Source organism: Choloepus didactylus, chromosome 1 (assembly GCF_015220235.1).
Source record: "Choloepus didactylus isolate mChoDid1 chromosome 1, mChoDid1.pri, whole genome shotgun sequence".
Lineage (NCBI taxonomy): Eukaryota > Metazoa > Chordata > Mammalia > Pilosa > Megalonychidae > Choloepus > Choloepus didactylus.
In genome coordinates, this window is record NC_051307.1 from 211,550,788 (window position 1) to 211,572,588 (window position 21,801).

At 35.1% G+C, this 21,801-nt stretch overlaps 1 protein-coding gene across 24 annotated transcripts in view; it reads left to right on the top strand.

The window, feature by feature from the left end:
- The window catches only part of LOC119505938 (sarcolemma associated protein), a 200,834-nt gene that overhangs the window by 167,961 nt on the left and 11,072 nt on the right, over nucleotides 1-21,801 (top strand). For 17 of the 24 annotated variants that reach the window (XM_037798898.1, XM_037798881.1, XM_037798922.1 and 14 more), the window contains 7 exons: nucleotides 6,227-6,307; nucleotides 6,604-6,663; nucleotides 11,121-11,243; nucleotides 12,380-12,454; nucleotides 17,584-17,904; nucleotides 18,359-18,476; nucleotides 21,458-21,629. In XM_037798898.1, coding sequence (XP_037654826.1) covers nucleotides 6,227-6,307; nucleotides 6,604-6,663; nucleotides 11,121-11,243; nucleotides 12,380-12,454; nucleotides 17,584-17,904; nucleotides 18,359-18,476; nucleotides 21,458-21,629 — 950 coding nt within the window. The remainder of the gene's footprint in view (nucleotides 1-6,226; nucleotides 6,308-6,603; nucleotides 6,664-11,120; nucleotides 11,244-12,379; nucleotides 12,455-17,583; nucleotides 17,905-18,358; nucleotides 18,477-21,457; nucleotides 21,630-21,801) is intronic. The other 7 variants (XM_037798929.1, XM_037798947.1, XM_037798930.1 and 4 more) reach the window with 1 other exon arrangement.

Below are 21,801 nucleotides of genomic sequence, written 5' to 3' on the forward strand. Positions count from 1 at the left end.
CTTTGTATAATTTCAATCTTATTAAGTTTATTAAGACCTATTTTGTTCCCCAACCTGTGGTCTATGCTGGTGAATGTTCCATGAGCACTTGAAAAGAATGTTTATCCTTTTGTTTTAGAGTGAAACGTTCTGTATATGTCCGTTAGGTCTAGTTCATTTATATTATTTAGGTTCTCTGTTTCCTTATTGATCCTTTGTTTAGATGTTCTTTCTATTGATAAGAGTGATGTGTTGAAGTCCCCAACTATTATTGTGGAGACATCTTGTTACTCCCTTCAGTTTTGCGAGTGTTTGCCTCATGTAGTTTCGGACACCTTGGTTAGGTGCATAGATATTTATGATTGTTACTTCTTTATCTTTTAAAATATTTTGTATTTAAATTCTATTTGTCTGATGTTAGTATAGCTATCCCAGCTTTTTGTTTGTTTGGTTGGTTACTGCTTGTATGGAGTATCTTTTTCCAGCCTTTCACTTTCAATCTATTTGGATCTTTGGATATAAAATGTGTCTCTTGTAAGCTGCAAAAAGATGGATCATAATTTTTTTTTATTCATTCTGCCAATCTGTGGCTTTTAATTGGGAGTTTAATCTATTAGCATTCTATATTATTATTGTAAAGACAGTACTTTCTTCAACCATTTTGTCCTCTAGTTTTTATGTCATATCTTTTATTTTTTCTTTTTATCCTTTAAGTTACCCTTACTGATAATCTTCATTTCTACACTCTCCTCCAGTCCTCCCCCTCCTGCCTTTCCTTTTCAGCATGCAGAATTCCCTTTAGTATTTCTTGTATGGCAGGTCTCTTGTTAAGGAATTCTCTTAGCATCTCTTTATCTGTGAATATTTTAAGCTCTCATTTTTGAAGGGTAGCTTTGCTGGATAAAGAATTCTTGGCTGGCAATTTTTCTCTTTCAGTATCTTAAATATATCATACCATTGCCTTCTCATCTTTATGGGTTCTGATGAGAAATCACCACTTAGTTTTATTTGGTTTCCCTTGTTTGTAGTGAATTGCTTTTCTCTTGCAGTTTTCAGGTATCTCTTCTTTTCAGCATTTGACAGTCTAATTAGTATGTTTCTTAAGGTGAGTCTATTCAGATAGATTCTGTTTGGAGTACTTTGGGCTTCTTGGATATGTGTATTTATTCTTTCATAAGAGTTGGGAAGTTTGGGGGCATTATTTCCTCAGATATTCTTTTTGGCCCTTTTCTCTTCCTTTTTTCCTTCTGGGACACCCATGACATATATATTTCATGCTTCATGTTGTCAGCCATTTCCCTAAGACCCTGTTCAAACTTTTCCGTTCTTTTCTCTGTCCAATCTTTTGTCTGTTCAAATTAGGATGCTTTGTCTTCTAGCTCACCAATCCTTTCTTTTGCCTCTTCAAATCTGCTGTTGTATGCCTCCAGTGTATTTTTAATTTCATTCTTTGTGTCTTGCATTCTTATAAGATCTGTTCTTTTCCTTCATATGCTTTCAAATTCTTCTTTATGCTTATCCAATGTCTTCTTAATATCCTTCATCTCTTTAGCCATCTCCTTTAATTAATTTAGGGGATTTGTTTGAACATCTTTGATTAGTTGCTCCAAATTCTGTATCTCCTCTGACTTTAAATTTTTTCTTTGACTGAGCCAGATCCTCCTGAGTCTTGGTATTGCTTGTGATTTTTTTGCTGATATCTGGTCATCTGATTATCTTGAAGGGTTTATTCTGAAGGTCAGTTTCTCTCTCTTGTCTAGGATTTTGTTGTTGATTGGTTTCTGTTAAGGCTCTTCTTTCACTGTTGGTTTGTTGGTATTTCCTAGCCAAAATAGAGCCAGGTATCTGTGCAGGAAAGGCAGACCAGACCTAAAGGGCCCTGGGAAAGGGTCAACAAAGACTCCAAAAAGCTTTTTTTTTTTTCATTTTCCACATCACCAGATTGCACTTTCTGGCTGCCCAGCAGATGGCAATCTTCAGCAACCTATTCCCCTCAGCCCTGTGAAAGCAGGCTGTTTTGGCTGTTTGTCAGTTCTGCCTCTGACATGGTAGAAACAATGGTGCCTGGCAGAGTCTGACCCAGAAGGGCTGGACTAAATGGTGCCTTCTAAATCCACCAGAAAGTATCTGACTCAGTACTGGCCTGTGTCCTCTTCTCTACTTGGGGCAGAAGACTCCTGTAGCCATCCCAGTCAGTAGCAACCCCCCAGGCATGGATTGGACTGTCACCACTGCTTCCCTCAATGGTGGGGGATGGACACTAGGTGTTGTAGTGGGATTTACTCCCAGTCTCTGACCAGGGTTTTTCAGTGTCTTCTTCCCACACTTCCTTGGATTTTATACAGAATTCCCTGGTCTCCTGAGCCCCACAACAGTTAATTTGGACAATTTCTGCCTGTCTACACGCTGCTTTTGGGAGAGTAATAGGTTCTGTAGCTCCCCTCCCTATTCCTCCATTTTCCCTGAAGTCTCATGTAGTGACTTTTTAAGTTTAGAAGTTGAATGCTATTTCATAGCTGAGGAACAGATGTTTTGAAAAGAAGTAGATATCTTGCCACTCATTTGTAGAGTTCTATATTTCATTCCAGACTTGACTTGCTAAAAACAGTGTCTTGTGGCTTGGAGCAGATTCATATCTTCAATCAATCCATCAATCAGTATATGTCTCTCTCCTTTCTTCCGATACCTAATGTATACTAGGTACTGTTCTCTGCACTGGAGATACAGCAATTTATAAAACAATCAAACAGCTTGTCCTCCTAATTCCAACTGCATGTTTTAGAATATTCAAGAAGAAAAACGGCTACTTTTAATACCAGCCTTTTGGATTTCCTGAAGGTTTTAATGAGAAATAATAGTACATTCTATAAGCAGTGACAGAATTTTGGAAGTTCATTTCAATAAAATAAAACAACTTCTAAATTCAAGTCAGACATGAGAGATCAGTGTTTCACATTGGATGTTTTGTGTTTTAGATTTATATTATAATGTTTAAAGTGCATCTATAACATTTTAATATTTGTCAACATGCTTTTACAAAAGAAAATCCTAAACCACTAAAAAAAAAAAAAAGGCTTGCCGTCATGGTGCTTACATTCTAGTGAGATAATGGAAGATCTTTTCCCACCTTTAAGACAATTTTATGTTCCAGCATAATACTCCAAATATAGCATAAAAGGTCCTTCTAAGTCATAAGAATATTTTTGAAAGTACACTTCTCTTGTTTCTCTTGCTTTATTTCAATATCTTGATCATAAAATTGCCAAGAATATTAAAATCAGAAGAGAGTAATTTTCCTGTTTTCCTTTCTATTGCCCAGAGTTGTTCCTTTTCTATCCATATATAGATTAGATTTTAGCCTGTTTAATTTGAGACTGTAATTTTGTGATCAAAATTAGAACATTCAGAAATGTCTGATAATAGTACACTATAAATGCAGCAGAGGTTACAGGTTGGATCCCTATAGGTCTCCATGGGCAGTGACTTCTCTTCTAATGAGCTTCCCGTCTCTCAGCAGTTGGCCTGTGACTACAAATGGCAGTGAGAAAATAAACAAAAGTTTCATGCAAATCAATCAACCATTTCACAAGTTAAACCATATATTCTAGGAATGTCCTTATATGAAATTAGCCTTCACAATTTTAATATTGTATTAAATATTTTGACAGTAATGGTTTTTAATGCAATTTTATTGAGCTATATTCACACACCATATAATCCATCCAAAGTGTGCAATCAATGGCTCTTAGTATAATCACATAATTATGCATTTACTACTACAGTTAATATGAGAACATTCTCATTTCTTCTGAAGAAAAAAAATCCCATAGCATTTATATCCCCCTATTACTGACATTTAGCTTTGGTGTAGTGCCTTTGTTACCATTAATGCCAAGATATTACAATGTTATGGTTTGCTATAGATCTTACTTTACATTAATTGTATTTTTCCCCCTCAAACCACCCTATTACTAACACCTTGTAATAGTGACATACGTTTGTTCTAGTTTATTATAAAACAACCTATATTCACTATGAATTTTTCAAACAGTATAAAACTGAAAGAAGTAAGAAAGTAGATGTCCCCCATGTCCTCACCTCTAGAAATAGCCATTGCTCTCTCTGCTGCAGATCCTTCCGGACCTTGAATGAATATATACAATTAAAATCCATAGCTAAATGTGTAACTGTTTTCAATCTAAATGGGGTCATATTATGCATACTGTCCTTCAGCAGACTTTATTTTTATTTAATAAAAATGTATTTTTACTTATACTTTTAGTTGTAAGTATATCATGAGTATTTTTCCATTCCAATATATATATTTATGTATATTATTAGTTTTTTTCCCCATAATGGACAGTACTGTAATTAGCATCTTTATATATACTAGATGTATTCCAGTATTTCCTTAGGAAAAGTACTAGAAGTGGCTATGCATATTTTAAATTTTGATACATATTGCCGCAAACAGTACAGTCAAGTGCATAACATAATTCATGCCATTAATGAGATTATAATTTCACTAAGGAAATAAGATATAAAAGTATATAGAGATATATAGGTATGTGTTCTAGTTTGCTAATGCTGAGGAATGCAAAACACCAGAGTTGGATTGGCTTTTATAAAAAGGGGGTTTATTTGGCTATACACTTACAGTCTTAAGTCCATAAAGTGTCCAAGGTAACACATCAGTAATCAAGTACCTTCACTGGAGGATGGCAAATGGCATCCAGAGAAACCTCTGTTAGCTGGGAAGGCACGTGGCTGGCATCTGCTCCAAAGTTCTGATTTCAAAATGGCTTTCTCCCAGGACGTTCCTCTCTAGCAAGCTTACTCTTCAAAATGTCACTCACAGCTGCACTGAGTTCCTTCTCTTTAAGTCAGCCCATTTATATGGCTCCACTGATCGAGGCCCACCCTGAATGGGTGGGGCCATGCCTCCATGGAAATATCCCATCAGTTATCATCTACAGTTGGGTGGGGCACATTTCCATGCAAACAACCTAATCCAAACGTTCCAACTTAATCCCCACTATTATGTCTGCCCCACAAGATTGCATCAAAGAATATGGCTTTTTCTGGGGGACATAATACATTCAAACTGGCACAGTATGTAAATAAGATATATTTATGATTATGTATATGTATATATAAGATAAAATAATTCATTCCCTTAATGAGTTTATAATCTAAGAAAGATATATATATATATATATATATAAAAGATACATATATGTACACACAGAATGATAATGAAATAGAACGTGATTAATTGTGAAAACATTTGACATAGAAAATATGCAATAAAAAAGCATGCTGGAAAAGTGAAGATTTTCCTTAGTCAGATCTTACACAATGAATAGGCTGAGTAGAGTAGTTGGTCTTTGAGGTTAGGGAAATATCAACTCAAGCAAAGAATTTCAGGCCATGGTGAGCTGGCATGACCCATCCCTGTAATGAGGCTGACCTGACTGAAGCAGAGTTCATGTAGGAACCAGATTATGGCTAAATTCTGGGATGCAAAACTTGACTGAGGCCTTGTGGAGAATGAGGAAATGCTATAGGAATATGATCAGAGAAATATACAGTGTGGTATTACAGATGATAATATGGGGCCTTCAATTAGGAATTTTGAGGGCAGTTGACCTAGGATGCTTTTCATTGAATCAAGTAGCACACCACTTGCAAATACTTTTAAAACTTTTTATAAACTTAAGGTTTTTTCCTAATGTGGTTCAGGTACATTTACATTTCTTTATAAATAAAAACTGTTAAAGTAGTTTTCTTGTTTTAGTTGGCACTTTTAAGAACAAATAATAGTGAGCTCTAGATTTTTATTATATGAGTATAAATATTACTAAGGCAACCTTTTAGCTATTGTTTTTATTTATTAGTGCCATTTCCGTCCATCATCTTCATACAATGTCCACATTCTCCTGGGAATTTTGTTGTATTTGTTGCAGTTCTTATTAGTAAAGCTTGCTTCATTTTCGTTTCCAGTTGGCAAGTGAACAGCCTTGAACAAAAGTTCCAGCTCTCTCCGCAGCAGACACGATCCACATTAGAATTTAGTAACCAGCATTCCATTTTGTACTCAGCGTGGTGAAGTAGTAAGAGACTTGGTGACTTCAGTTAATTTTGTTTTGCATATCAGCAGTTTTAGAGCACTCAGACTGAAGCAGAGCTTTACTGATACAAGATATGTAATTGTGCTGAGATTTAGGTTTTATTTTTTTCTTGGTAGAAAACCAGACAAGAGCAAAGGAATCTGATTTATCAGATACTCTGAGTCCAAGCAAGGAAAAAAGCAGTGACGACACTACAGGTAAGTTTTCACCTAATGTTTACAAATCTGCAGATGTTATTATTACCTACTGAGCAGTTTCGGTGTCTGGGTTAGAGGGTGGGGAGTTCAGTTTGTGTTTGGTGAAAAACCAGTGCTTCCATTTATCAAGTCACTCCCTTGAATCTTGGGATATTTTGTTAAAACTGCTCTCAATTATCCAAATACAGTAGCTGTATAAATTCCAGTTATTTTATTTATTTTGATAATGATAGCTTGATAATAGATTTGAGTACTGTCTGTAATTGTCCTTTTTTTGTCTTTTTTTATCCCTATAGACGCCCAGATGGATGAGCAAGATCTAAATGAACCCCTTGCTAAAGTCTCCCTATTAAAAGGTACTTTAACACATTTTTTGACATTTTAAACCAGGACATCAGAGTCACTCTTTGCCACAAAATGAGCTCTGTTTTGTGTGCTATATTAAATTTTAGTTAAGAGATTGCGATAGATTGTGTAAATTAGCAAGAACTAAAATTTAAGTGTTTGTGTCAGTGCCCAATGCCTCAAATAAAATTATTTAAATTGTAGGTGCTTATAAATAAACAAAAATAGATTTAAAAATAAATAAATTTCTTCATTTTCTGGCCCTCCTCATGTCCTAATAAATATCCCCAGGTTCTTAGGACTCTCTTCTAGAAATGCTGTGCTGAGAAATTTTAGGTGGGACAAAGATAAGTAGTGCACATAATGAACTCTTTCACTTGTCTCAATTCTAAAAAGGAAATACATTTATTTCTTGATATGTACTTGTTTAGAATAAAATGGATAGTGAATAAATCAGCATATAATCTGTTATATTGCCTGTTGTATATAAGAAAAATTGACTTGTAAGTTCAGCACAATGAGCTAAACATCTTGGTCATGGTGGATTAACACTCAGGCAGCAACTTGGGATCAGAGCAGCAAAAGCAGCCTGAGGAATTTCTCAGCCAAGTTCAGATGTATAAGCAGCATTTATGGTTGGTTCACTATATTCAACTCTGATTCATGCTTTTATGATTTTTCTGTCAGTCTGGTTTAGATTTGATTTTTCACCCATTGCTTACAACAATGCTAGGTGTTCATAATACTCAATTATTTGTTGAGTGAATTAATAATAACCCTTACATCAAAGCTGTACAGCAACAAGAGCATTAGGGAAGGGACAAATAAGCCAAGAAGGTAAGAGTTGAAAACATCTAGGTTCAATCCCAGCTCTGCCATTTATTCATAATACGTCTTTGAGCAAATTACTTAACATTTGTATGCTTCAGTTTCTTCATTGTCAAATGGGAGAAAACCTACCTCCTATGATTATTGTGAGGTATTAAATTAAATATACATGTAAACCACTTACTATGTTGAGACCATAACATGTTACTTACCATAATGGAGACACTGATAATAATAATAGTGGTAATTAATAAAATTATGGTAATTAATAAAAGCAGATATATCTTTCAAAGAAATCTAAGTAATTCTTCATTAATTGAATAAAGTTGTGGGTTTTTTGTTTTTTCTTCTACTTTATCTTTTAGGGAAAAAGCAGTTGGTGGTGATGGATCTTTTCCAGTTAATAATTTATTTCTTTGTTACTTTGCCAGGTGTCAGAAAAAAATTGTTTTTAATCCATGAGTACCACAGGAAGGCTAAACAGTAACTGTAAAAGTGCCCACCATATAGTCTGGGGAGTCAGACTCAAGGAAGAGGGAATGAAACAAGAAGCTGTAGGAGAGAAAGAGTCTGGGCAATACAAGACTCCTGGAAGTGGAGTGGGGGTGGGTGTGGAAGGGGGTGGGTGTGCCAATGCTACTAGTAATTGCCATTTAGTGAAGATGGGTCAGAATTTCCCTAACCTATCTTTAAGTTAAGGTGACAAAATAAAAACAACCCCCCCTAAAACATTCCTTACTTTTCTGTATAATTGCCTACTCTTATTAATGAAGTAGTATCATGATCAACACCTTCTGAAAGATATTGCATCCTGATTTTAACAGCTGAGTGTTAAGTCAGTCAATGATTGGACATAAAAAAAAAAAAGAAAGAAGAAGAAACAGGCGTATTTTAGATGAGTTACGAAGAAAAAAAAAATCACCATAGCCCTACTTGATAGCATAGTTTAGTTTTTTAATCTACTGTTTTTCTTTTGTAATTGTTGTATAAATTCTTTAAATGATGTATTCCCTGGTACTTATTAGAAACATCTGAATTATGCCTGATTGTACTTTGTAATCAGTCTGGTGGTTCCTCAAAAAGTTAAACATAGAATTACCATACAACCCAGCAATTCCACTCCTGTGTATATACTCCAAAGAATTGAAACAGGTACTCAAACGAATACTTGTATTCAAATAGTAGCACTATTCATAATAACCAAAAGGTGGAAATAACCCAAAAGTCCAAAAATAGATGAATGGAAAGCAAAATGTGATATATCCAATACATTGGAATGTTATTTAGCCATAAAAGGAATGAAGTACTGATAACACGCTACAACATGAATGAACATTTTAAAAAATTATACTAAATAAAGGAAGTCAGACACAAAAGGTTACACATTGCATGAATCCATTTATAGAAATACCCAGAATAGGTAAATCCATGGAGACAGAATGCAGATTGAAAATTGCTCTTGTATTGCAATTTTATTTATTTATTTTTGAATAATTAATTTATCTTTATTTTATTATATCTGTGGATTTATGGATTCATATTTTATTCAATAGGTTATAATTTGTAATTTGTTATTTATTTGGTTGCTCAAATGTTTGGCCAGTGAGAGTCCTGTATAGATGGTTTCTTATGTCTTTTCGGCATGACCCAGTCATTCTTTGAGTCCTTTCATGCTTGCAGACACAAAATGTGTTCTTGGTTCATCATGTACTTTCCCTGGCTCAACCCTGAAAACAGCTATACAGTATCTCTGAAGAGCCCTAGTTCTTTTTAGTGGAGAAGGGTATTAGAAACCATGATCTGGGTGCTTGATGGGCTCATGCTACTAGGCCCATTTAATTGACAGCTAAGAAATAGAGGTGTGTATATATATTTATACCCATGTATGTATATAAACACAATCCCATATATATCTATGTTTATTTCTATATCTATAACTCTCAATATATTAGAGTTTATATTCTAATTTCTATACTACACCACAGGATTAATTCTGTCCTTCCTCTTCCCATGATTTTAGCTCCCTTCTTCAACAATGAAAACGATGCCTTCCTTTATCTACATTTTATTTATTTATTTGATCAATTTTAAATATATCCAAAGTAGTTTCAGAGCCCCTAACCAATGCTTCTGTGGTAAGAAGCCTATATGTAGATATTTCTTTCTTAGTTATTAAGTTATTAACATAGAGCAATGGTTCTTAACCTGGGGCAGTTTTGCCTCCCAATGGACATTTGGCAGTATCTGGAGATGTTTTTGGTTGTCACAACTTAATTCGGGCTGCTGGCATCTAGTGGGTAGAGAGCAGGGAAACTACTAAACATCCTACAATGCACAGGAAAGCCCTCTGCAGCAATGAATTATCCAGCCCAACATGTTGTAGTGCTAAAGTTGAAAACTCTAACAAAGAGCTAAAAATACATGAACTCAAGAAATTCATGTAGATATTTTTTGCTGAAGTACTTGAAAGTAAGATGTAGACATCATGACACTGCCCTCCTAAATAGTCCTAAAAAAAGAAAAGAACATTATCCTTCATAATGACAAATCCAGAGATGAGGGGCTTGCAAGGACCTTTTCAGACGCCAATGGAGAGTGTTAAAAGAGCTCTGAGAGAAGTTTTGCAGTTGCTGGGACAATCTCCCCGCTGCCACTCAAAAATATCTCTCTTCCTGCATACCCCACCCTGACCAAGAGACCTTTTGAAAGAAGAATTGATAGGATGATTAGAGTAGATGAACCCAGTGTCAAATTTTTTGACTGGGAAAATAGGATTTAATTAGTGAGTATGAAAATAGGTGTATGTAACATCCAAGAACTACTGTAATTGTATTGTGAAGACTTACTCTCAGCTCCTTTTTTGATGGATGAAATTTGCTATGGCTGAGGTACTTGTACCAAAGTAATAGTCTAAATAGAATACACTAGGAGAACATGCCCTATTTGATGATATATTTAATCCAGGCAGTGTTCAGTAGCAGAAAGTTTTAATACCATGAAAGATGAGCAAAACAAGTGAAGAGAAAAGAGGTTAGGGGAGGGAAGATATTTCAGCTGTAATGCTGCATCTAATTTATTTCGATAACCATTTAGGTTAAGTCATTTAATAATTCAGCAAATATTTTTTGTTATGTGTGTGGTGTGGGGGAAAACAGTGACTACAAAGTGGACAAAGTCCCTGTCCATTTGTAATTTTCAACTACATATTTGGTTTTCTGTCTCAAAACTGGGAAAATTGTGCTAAAATGCTCTTTCTTAAAAAAAAGTTTGTTTTTGTTTTCCATTTCCTGTTATCAGGAAATTTTCAAAGTTGGTGAAGAAGAAGAGCATTATGCCTCTCTCACCGAATTTTAAGCTGTAAAAAAGCTCTGCATGAGTGAAATATATAGTTAAATACATAATATGTATTCTGTAGTACCATCACCATGAAGCACTAATTTATATTTAACTGCATTTGCATTCTTTCTTCAGGATAAAATGACTAAAATGCTTACTATAATTTCCTTCTAAGTTTTATTTAACTCAGTTGTGCTGTGTTTAACTATGCATGTCTAAACATGAAAGAGATTGCTAGTTTTGGGTTGTAGAGATTATAGTGTGTTACTAACTCTTACTTTAAAAATAAACATGTTTTTGTCAGATGACTTGCATGGTGCACAGTCAGAAATTGAGGCAAAACAAGAAATTCAGCATCTTCGCAAGGAATTGATTGAAGCCCAGGAACTAGCTAGAGCAAGTAAACAAAAATGCTTTGAACTTCAAGGTGAGATCAAGATTACTTTGATTCTTCAGGAAATGTGTGGAGGCAACATGATATAACTGAATAGCCCCAAACTTGGAGTCCATAGGCATGGTGTCTTGTTCCAGAACCATCACTTTATTAGATATATGATCTTGGGAAATTCATTTAACTTTTCTGAATTTAATTTTTCCTATCAATAAAGTGGGGAAGAGTTATAGTTGCTCTACATCCTTCACAGTGCTGATGTGAAGGTAAAGTAAATCCTGTGCCAAAGAAGGATCACCATTAAATAGTGAGCCAATGAAAGAAAAAAACGTAAATTTCCATATTGCTAGCTACTGGGTATAAGAGAAGGAGAATACATTCCCTGTGATTTCATAGTGCAGTCATCAGTAAATGGGAAGAACCAAGCAAGGTTAAGGTGTAGAATTTTCTAATGTCTCAGCCACTTTCTTTTGTAGTAGCTCGCTTATCTACAATGCCTTAGACCAGTGGAGTCAATGCTACTCCCTAGAGCTCATGTTGCATATCATTCATGGTAATTACCTGGTTGCAGTCAATTAGTACCTTTGAGAGTCTTAAAATGAGATGAAAGTGAATGGCTTTTGAAGTCTTCATGTTCTCTAAGGCAACTTTCCTGACCAGGAGGAAGATTCACATCCCAGGAGGAACTGGGAACTTTCTGTTACTACCACTTTTCATTTCTGATTCTTCAGGGAATTAGAATTGGTATTCATGTAACTTGAACCAAACTAATTTATTTAATTAGAACGAAAAAATATTCAGCAAATAAATGGGCTTATGGTCCATTTAAATGTCATTCAGCAATTATTTAGTCAGTGCTTACTTTGTGCTTAGCATTAAACATGAGGATTTTAAGTCTGTTTTTTTAATTGCTGACTAACAACTATCAAGAATGCTTCTCATGTGAAGAATAACACATTAGCTTGGTGATACAAGGTCTAGAAAACAGTTCAATAGATTTATTACTTACTCATGTTTTGTGCTCCTAAAATCTCTAAATGCTTTAACTGCTAATACTGATAATACTTATTACCTAACCTTTGTTTCGGAGAGGATGTCTTAGAAATTTCTAGCTGCTCAATTCTGAATACTTTTATTTCACAAAATTAGATCTACTATACTTTTACTTTTAGCTCTTTTGGAAGAAGAAAGAAAAGCCTACCGGAATCAAGTTGAGGAATCTACTAAACAAATTCAGGTTCTTCAAGGTATGGAAAACCCAAGTATGTTGGAGACTGTATTGTTTGTTTGTTTTTACTGATTCAAGAGGAATGAAAGTAGGAGCGCAGAGAATCCCCATTTTTCAGGGCTTTGATTCTTCCCTAGAACCTGAAAGTACAACTGGCTTCTTTTAAAGAAGATACAATGGAAGACACACATACAAGGGAACCACCACCACCCACCACCCACCACCATTCCAGTTTTAGACACATGCAGTGGAAAGAACTGGAGTAAAGACATGGATTTGGTAAACTGTCACTTTGTGGGTTATGTAGTGTTTTAGTTCCTTGACTTCTCAAGCAAATACCATGCAAAGAGTTGGTTTAAACAATTAGTGCACGGTTTTGAGGCTAAAAGAAAGTCTACATCAAGGCAATGCTTTCTTCCCAATGACTGTCATTCTGGGGCTGGCTGCCAGTGATTCTTGGGCCTAGGCTCTTCTGTCGTATGACAGTACACATGACAGCCTCTCCCGGCCTCTCCCTTCTCCAGGTTGCATTGATTTTCAGCTTCTGGCTGCTACCTCTGTGGCTTTCTCTCTGTGTGTCTGAATTTTATTCTGTTCTATAAAGGACTCCAGTAATATGATGAAGGCCCATCCTGACTGAGATGGGCCACAGCTTTACCGAAGTAACCTCATCAAAATATCCTACTTACAATGAGTGCACACCCATAGGAATAGATTAAGTTTAAGAACATTTTTCTGGGGTACATACAGCTCCAAACCACAACATGGAGTGAGTTACTACAGAAAGGGCCTTCAGTTAAGAAATCTGGAGCCACTCTATACATCAGCACTTTTATCTTGCTGGTGGCATTATTTCTAATGCTCACTTGCATTGCAAAAATATGTATATATATATATTCTACTGCAAGGAATAGAACAATGGTCCCTGAACTGCCTTCGTTAGTAATGGCTGCTCTTCATACCTACCATGGGCTATTGCAAGGTCATTATAGAAATGAACAGAAACACATCAAGTGTTTACATCATGCCAGAGGTCCTGGTCTTGTGAGTACCCCAGGAGAGGTCTTTCTTTCTTATGCCTTTGTAAAGTTCCTAAAGCAAAATTAATTTGCCTTCACTATCAAAGAAGGAGCCAGTATTACTTTGAAATTTTAGGATGAGAGGTGGGGTGGGAAGAAATTAAATAGACAAGTAATCACAATACAGGAGAGATGGAGAGTCATTGTATGAAGCCTGTGTTTTTTTCCCTACCACATCCCAGAGGAAATTCAGTCTTTTGGGTCTTCTTATTTTTGAGTGGAACATTTTGAGTTATTTAAAATTTTGAATTTTATTATGGTCAAATTAGAATTTGGGGGTAGAGTGTATGTGTATTTAAATCAGAAACTCTTTAAACCCTTTTTAGTTTAATGCTATTGTCTATTAGTTTATATAAATTTCATTTGAGTCTACATTTTTATCCTGTACTGTGTGGATAGGCAGTTTTCCCCTAAAGGTTCTGTGACCTAAGGCTGCTTTTTTGTCTTAAAGCTGTCTTGTCCAGCCATCATTGAGTGCCCCCTAGTGCCAGAAAGTGTATTTCAGGACTTTGTGTCCACAAGTCCATGGTCATTGCGATTTCTCAGATTTTGAACTTGTTCTTTTTCAATCTTTCCTACAGATTTAAAAGGTCTGATACCTTCTTTAATCATTATTGATATGGCAACCCTCACCTCCTCTAGGATTTAAGATCCTTTTAATTGTTTATTCTTCTTTGGAACTTTTTCTGCCTATAATTTTCTTGTGCTATGTTAACCAATACTAGTAATCTAGTTCTGAACCAACTATGATTTTGTACAAATTGTTTCTGATACACTTGAAATTAAAATATACCTCTTCAATTAGGCTGTATTCATTAATTTGATAAATTCTTTATTAAACCAATAATTCTGTTTTTAATCTGTTTTATTGAGATATATTTGCACACCATATAAGCCATCTAAAGTGTACAATCCATGGCTTGCATTATATACACAGAGTTGTGTATTAATCACCACAGTCAATTTTAGAACATTTTCATTACTCCAAATTGAAAAACCCCATACCCCTTAAATTATTATTTAAAAAAAAATTTTTTTTTTTTTTAGTTCTCTTTCTTGCTTTTTTTGATAGTGGAAACATATGTACAGCATAAATATTCCCATCCTAACTCCCTCCAAGCATGCCATTTGGTGGGATTGATCACATTCACAAACGTTGCATGCAGTGCTCTCCCTGCCACCCATTATTATGACTTTCCATCACCCCAAACAGAAACACTATGCTCATTTTGCATTACTCCTCATTGCTACCCCTGGTAACCTGTACTTTGCTTTCTTTTCCATAGTTGGCGTATTCTGTTATTTTGTGTGTGTATGTGTGTTTACCATGGGGCTTAAATTTAACAGCTTACATCTGTAACAATCTCAGTTGCTTTGATACCAGCTTAACTTCAATGGCGTATATAAACTATGAGCCTATGCTCTTCCATCCCTCCCAAGCTTTATATAGTTCTTGTCACACGTTACCTAATACATTATGAGTCCAAATACATTTTATACATTTGCCTTTTAGATACTGTAGGAAATAAAAAGTGGAGTTACAAATAAAAAAATACTTCAATACTGTTATTTGTATTTACTCATGTCATTATCTTCATCAGAGATCTTTATTTTTTCATGTGGCTTCATTCTTATTTTCTTTCACATTTATTTTTTTCAATGTGGCTTCATTCATTCATTTTTTCTTTCAAGCTACAGAACTCCCGTTACCATTTCTTATAGGGCTGGTCTAGTGGTGATGAACTCTCTGAGTTTTGGTTTATCTTAATTCCTTAATTAAGATATGTTTATGTCTTAATTCCTGTCTCATTTTTTTAATTAAATTCCATTTTATTGAAATATATTCACATATCATACAGTCATCCATCACAGTACCATCATACAGTTATGCATTCATCACCACAATCTATTTCTGAACATTTTCCTTACATCAGAAAGAATCAGAATAAGAATAAAAAATAAAAGTAAAAAAGAACACCCAAATCACCCCCCATACCACCGTATTTTTCATTTAGTTTTTGTCCCCATTTTTCTACTCATCCATCCATACACTAGATAAAGGGAGTACGATCCACAAGGTTTTCACTTTGACACTGTCACCCCTTGTAATCTACATTGTTGTACAGTCATCTACAGGAGTCCAGACTACTGGGTTGGAGTTTGATAGTTTCAGGTATTTACTTCTAGCTATTCCAATACATTAAAACCTAAGAGGTGTTATCTATATAGTGCATAAGAAAGTCCACTAGAGTGACCTCTCGACCCCATTTGAAATCTCTCAAGCCACCAAAACTTTATTTTGTTTCATTTTGCATCCCCCTTTTGGTCAAGAAGATATTCTCAATCCCACGATGCTGGGTCCAGATTCATCCCCGGGAGTCATATCCTACATTGCCAGGGAGATTTACACCCCTGGGAGTAGGGTCCCACATAGTGGGGAGGGCAGTGAGTTCACCTGCCGAGGTGGCTCAGTTAGAGAGAGAGAGGGCCACAACTGAGCAACAAAGAGGTACTCAGGGGGAGACTCTTAGGCACAATTATATGCAAGTTTAGCCTCTCCTTTGCAGTAATGAGCTTCATAAGGGCAAGTCCCATGATAGTGGGCTCAGCACATCAAACCACCAGTCCTAATGTTTGTGACAACATCAGCATCAGTCCAGGTAAGGAAGTCCAACGCTTCTGTATTCTCCCCTAGCTCCTCAGGGGAGGCCTGTACCTGTCTCATTTTTGAAAGACATTTTGCCAGGTACAGAATTCTTAGTTGGCAGTTTTTTTGGTTTCAGCACTTTAAATATCTCATCCCACTGTTGCCTTGCCTTCATGGTTTCTGATGAGAAATTGGCACTTAATGAGGCTCCTTTTTATGTGACATTTTGGGTTTATCCTGTTTGGAGTTCATTGAGCATCTTGGATGTGTATGTTACTGACTTTCATTAAATTTGGGAAGTTTTTGGCCATTATTTCTTTGAATATTCTCTCTGCCCCTTTCTCTCTTCTCCTGCCAGGATTCCCACAAAGCATATATTGGTATGCTTGATGGATGTTCCACAGATTCCTCAGGCTCTGTTTACTTTTCTTCACTCTTTCTTCTTTCTGCTCCACAGACTGGATGATTTCAGTTGTCTTTTCTTCATGTTCACTGATTCTTTTTTCTCGCAGCTCCAATCTGCTGAACCTCTCTAGGGAGCTTTAAATTTCTGCTATTGTGGTCTTCAGCTCTATTTGGTTCCTTTTCATAATTTCCATATCTATATTGATATTCTGTTTGTGTTGATTGATTGTTTTCCTGATTTCCTTTCGTTCTTTCAGCCAATAATTCTTGATTGTTTATTCTGCCTAGTATTGGGGATAGAGCAGTGAGCAAAGGAAAGACCCTGCATATCTGAGGTTTACACTCTAGTGGAAAGGATAAATGATAGGCAAATAAATATATATAAGTAATGTCCATGAGGGCTTTGAAGAAAGATAAAGCAGAGTGAAGGGTTAGAGAATGATAAAGTTGTCAGAGAAAGCCTCTTTAAGGAATCAACATTTGAACAAAAACTGAAACAAGTGCATCACATGTTTTACTAATGCTTATGACACAGCAATTCTCTGTCTAAGGATTCACCCTAAGAAAATAATCAAGATTGTATTGTGAGCAGCATTGTGTATAGTAATGAAAAACTGAACATCCTAAAATATCTAAAGTGAAAGATTGGTCCAACAGGGTATAGGATAACTATTTTTTTTAATGGAAAGCTGTTCATCACCAGCAGGATAGAGAGCACTTTTTATACTATTATGCCTCCCTATTTAATAATGTGTAGTTTTATATGTGTATAAATGCATAGAAAAAAAATTAGAAGAGCAGATACCAAAATGTTAGAAGCAGTTTTCTCTTTTTTTCTCATTCTGTATCTGTATTTTGACATTTTTTCTGCACCAAACGTGGATTACTTGTACAGTTTAATCAAAAACAACAGCCTTAACAGCCTGTGCTGTGCAGTAGCTACAATCCTGTGTGGGTTGTTCTTTTTTTCCTAATTCTTATACACTAAGAAAATGATTGATAAATATACTTTTGTAGCCCAACTGCAGAAGTTACACATCGATATTGAGACTCTCCGGGAGGAGAAGGACAGTGAAATTGCAAGCACTCGAGATAAATTGCTTATTGCCCAAGATGAAATTTTGCTCCTTCATCAAGCAGCAGAAAAGGCTGCCTCTGAGCGCGATGTTGACATTGCTTCTTTTCAAGAAGAGCTTAAGAAGGTACGAGCTGAGCTTGAGCGGTGGCGGAAAGCAGCATCTGAATATGAGAAAGAAATCATGAATCTGCAAAACAGTTTTCAGCTTAGATGTCAACAGTGTGAGGACCAGCAGAGAGAGGAAGCAACAAGGTTGCAAGGTGAGTAAACGTATTTGACATAAAACTCCTAACTCTTGACAATGATAGCTTTATAACTTGTACAAAGTACCCATTCAGGCTGTTTTTGTCTTTGATAGTAATGGAGTATATAAGCATTGTTTCTCATTGGGGTTATAACTTTAATCTCTAGGTCTGCTTTTCAACAATAATTTAGAATTTTTAAAATTTGATATTTTATTTAAATAATCAACAACTTTTGTCTTGTAAAAGGGAAGTGGGGAGCGGGAATAACTACTCAGGGTCAAAGTGATGGGACTTCTTCAGGTGTAGATGGTACAAAATAACAAGAATCAAAGAATAGCCATGTAAAAATCTACATGGTTTTAAAGAAAACAAAAGTTTTTTCTTCTCTGAAAGATTTCCCTTTATCCTCTGAATTATTATGGAAGTTATATGTTCCTATATTAACAAAAATGTTTTCGGATTATTTTAGGTGAACTAGAGAAGTTGAGAAAGGAATGGATTGTATTGGAAATGGAATGCCATTCTCTAAAAAAGGAAAATGTTTTGCTTTCATCTGAACTGCAGCGACAAGAAAAAGAATTGCACAAGTATGCAAGAACTCTCTTTTTTAGCTTTAAAATATTTCTTTGTCTTAAATTTTAATCTAAATTAAATTTAATTTTGATACTTAAATACGATTTTGGAGCAAAATGTTCAGCCACACTCAGTTTGGCTATTTGGCAGGTTAGCCATGCTAAATGAATAATTTACCTTTTTTTCTTGCCATCATCTACGTGTCTTTTTCTTTTGGTGTACTCAAGGAGAACAAATTCATTAAATACTCACCACACACACCCCAAAAAAACAGCCAAACAAACAGTAAAAATCTCTAGTTAGTAATTGAACTTGCCCTATAAACTAAATGATAAATTTCAAATGCAAGTTTGTTTTTCTTTCTTACCAGTGATCTCTTCTGTTAGTAAGGGTGTTCAGGAGGTGACTATAATAAAGAATTTGTTCAAATGAAAGATAGAAGTTCAGCTTCTAAATTTCAAACTGGCTTGTATATAATAAATTATAAGATCAAGAATTCTCTAAAATCAATTAAATCTTTCTAATATGCAGTACCTTACAGGCAAACCAGTGAATGCAGTAGATTTACTCCAGCAAATTTTGTAGAGTCCTGTTTTCCCACCAACGTTTGTTGCACAGTTTAAAAGTAATGTCTTCCTTAAAATTTTGATCCATTCCATATTTTTGTTTTTTAAATAATATTTGTGTTCTAATTCAGAGTATGATGGTAATACACATTTATTTTTGAAGCCACTCTTAATTAAACCAAGCTCTCCATCCCACAGAACCAAAAATTACTCTCGTTAGCCTTGTGTTTACACTTCTGAAGAACGCAAAGGCTAGCAGAAACTTAGTTATCAAGGTCAATTCTCATAGAAAACGAGGTTTGGAGAAAAATAATAAAAGCAAGACTAGATATATCAAAAAATACTAAACTTCAATATCTGTTTATAAAAACAATTATGTTCATTATACATTTGAAAAAAAATAAATAGCTGAAATAACAAGATGTGCTGATTTCTTGAAAAACCTTCCTTGTAATACCATGTATTCTCAATATAAATATCTATAAAGCACTTTATTTTCTCTTCCAGTGTCATAATTTTGCTTAGTCTTCTCATATGTTTACTTGTATTAATTTTGGAATGTTTAGGAAGAATTAGTACTATAAAGAGTAAAACAAACATTTGTTTATAACAGGTAAAAGCTTTATAAAAGCAATTGCAGAATGTGAATAGGGCAAAATAAAGGCCAAAAATACAACTATATATAACGATAGATAGAGAGAGAGAGAGATAATAATATATTATTATGTATAACTATATAAATTGCTTAGGGGAACTAACTAATCATTTGTGTGACAGCAACACATTAAGGAAAACTGTTTAGTATGAAGTGTGTGTAAGATGGTGATTCAAATACCCAAGTTCTTCACATTTGGTTATATTATAATCTTAGTTAATCCATTTAATTTGGAATTCTCTCAAGCAAGAAATACTGATTTTAGATTACCAGTGTTGATCATCTTAAATTATTCTTATTTTGGAATTATTGATATTTTAAATATTCCAACTTGATCTCATATTTTTGATGTGATTAATTGGAATCTAATATATTGTTAAATGCTTCTATTTTTTAAATTCAGATTTTGTTTTAAGTATTGTAAAGCAAGCCTACAAACTCCTTGTGAATTAAAGCATATGGTTCAAAAATACTTGGCCTCAGAAAGCTGGAATATATTAGATCATTAGTCAGGTGATCTGCCTAAACTCACATAAACTATTTGAGACAGGTTAATTCTGTTTCTTAAAAGTTTCTGATTTAGAAATTCTCTAAATTTATTTGTAAGCCTTCCCAGCATTTAAGTAGTATTTATGAGATAGTTTTCTTTTACAGGGTCTTATATGCCATTTAGTTCCTAGCTGAATTGCCCTGACAACATCATCCCTGCCCCTAAGAGCCTGCCTGGCATACTGGTAGGATGGAACTTACACTCTGTGGGACCACAATTACAATATGAGTCTGACTCTTATGAGCCCATCCTGAGGGACACAAAACTATCATCTTGAAAACTTCATTCCCCTTGAGCTATTTCTGTTGTAGGTAGGAGCCAGACTCTCTAACACAGCTGCAGTATACAGGTCTTTTGTTCTCTGTTGTCTGGGATGCAGAAGGAATCGAACAAAGAATTTCTAGTCATAATGTATCAAGCTGTTTTCCTAGTAGGTAAATCAGTATTTTTACATCAAGTTATAAAACTAATCAGAATTTAGGCTGGAAAACAGCCTGAGAAATTACTACAGTTAACCCTCTTACTACACAGTGGAGGATACTGAGACTCTAGTGTTATTTGTGTTTTTATAACATGGTGCCTGGCATTGATCTAAGAACCCAGGAAATGCTTGCCCAGAGAATGAAATTGCACCAGTTGAGTGACTTGCTCGACATCCCACAACTAAATAGTGGTAGACCTGGGGTCTAGAACCCAGCTTCCTGCTTCCTTGTTCTGTGCTTTTCCCTCAATTTGCTGTGTCTTCTCATTTGAGCCAGATTATCTTTACTTGAGTTGGCAGTGGCTCCTAAGCTTTACGTTTCTGTCCTCCACCCTGTCTGGCAGATACTTAAACTTATAGGAAAATAGTTGACATATGTGCATTCTTTTCCTATTGGAGGCCTACATTAAATCTTTTTAAGATACAATTTAATATAATGGGATAAAATATATAATTAATCACCTCATTTCAATTTTTAAAATATCACCCTTTGTGTATTTTTGATTATCAGAAGATAGGACACAGTTTTAAACTTGCATCTTTTTAGTATTTTAATGCTTTTTACTTATATTGGAAATCTCATTCTTTTTTATACTTTTCTTTCCTCAAATCCACTCCATCCCTCCTAGTAAAACCTATAGTACAAACCTAGTAAAAACTTCTTGCTGTGTCCAATTTTCACCTGTTAATAGCTATATATCAATATTTATTAAATCATTTATTAAATGGCTTTTGTGTTGCAGTTCTCAGAAGCAAAGTTTAGAACTTACCGGTGATCTCAGCATCCTTCAGATGACTAGAAAAGAGCTTGAGAATCAAGTAGGATCCTTGAAAGAACAACATCTACGGGATTCTGCTGATTTAAAAACTCTTCTCAGTAAGGCTGAAAACCAAGCAAAGGATGTACAGAAAGAGGTAAAGCGAAAAGACATTATGAGCCCAATTATGGTTGGGCTTAAAGCAAAAAGCAAATCAGATATCCATGCAAGTTATAAATAAAGGGAAGCAGGCACATTACCTGTCACAAAGTTGTTACTTGGAGCATCCATGCTTGGCAATTTCTAGCTATGTATTATGGTCCTTTGTA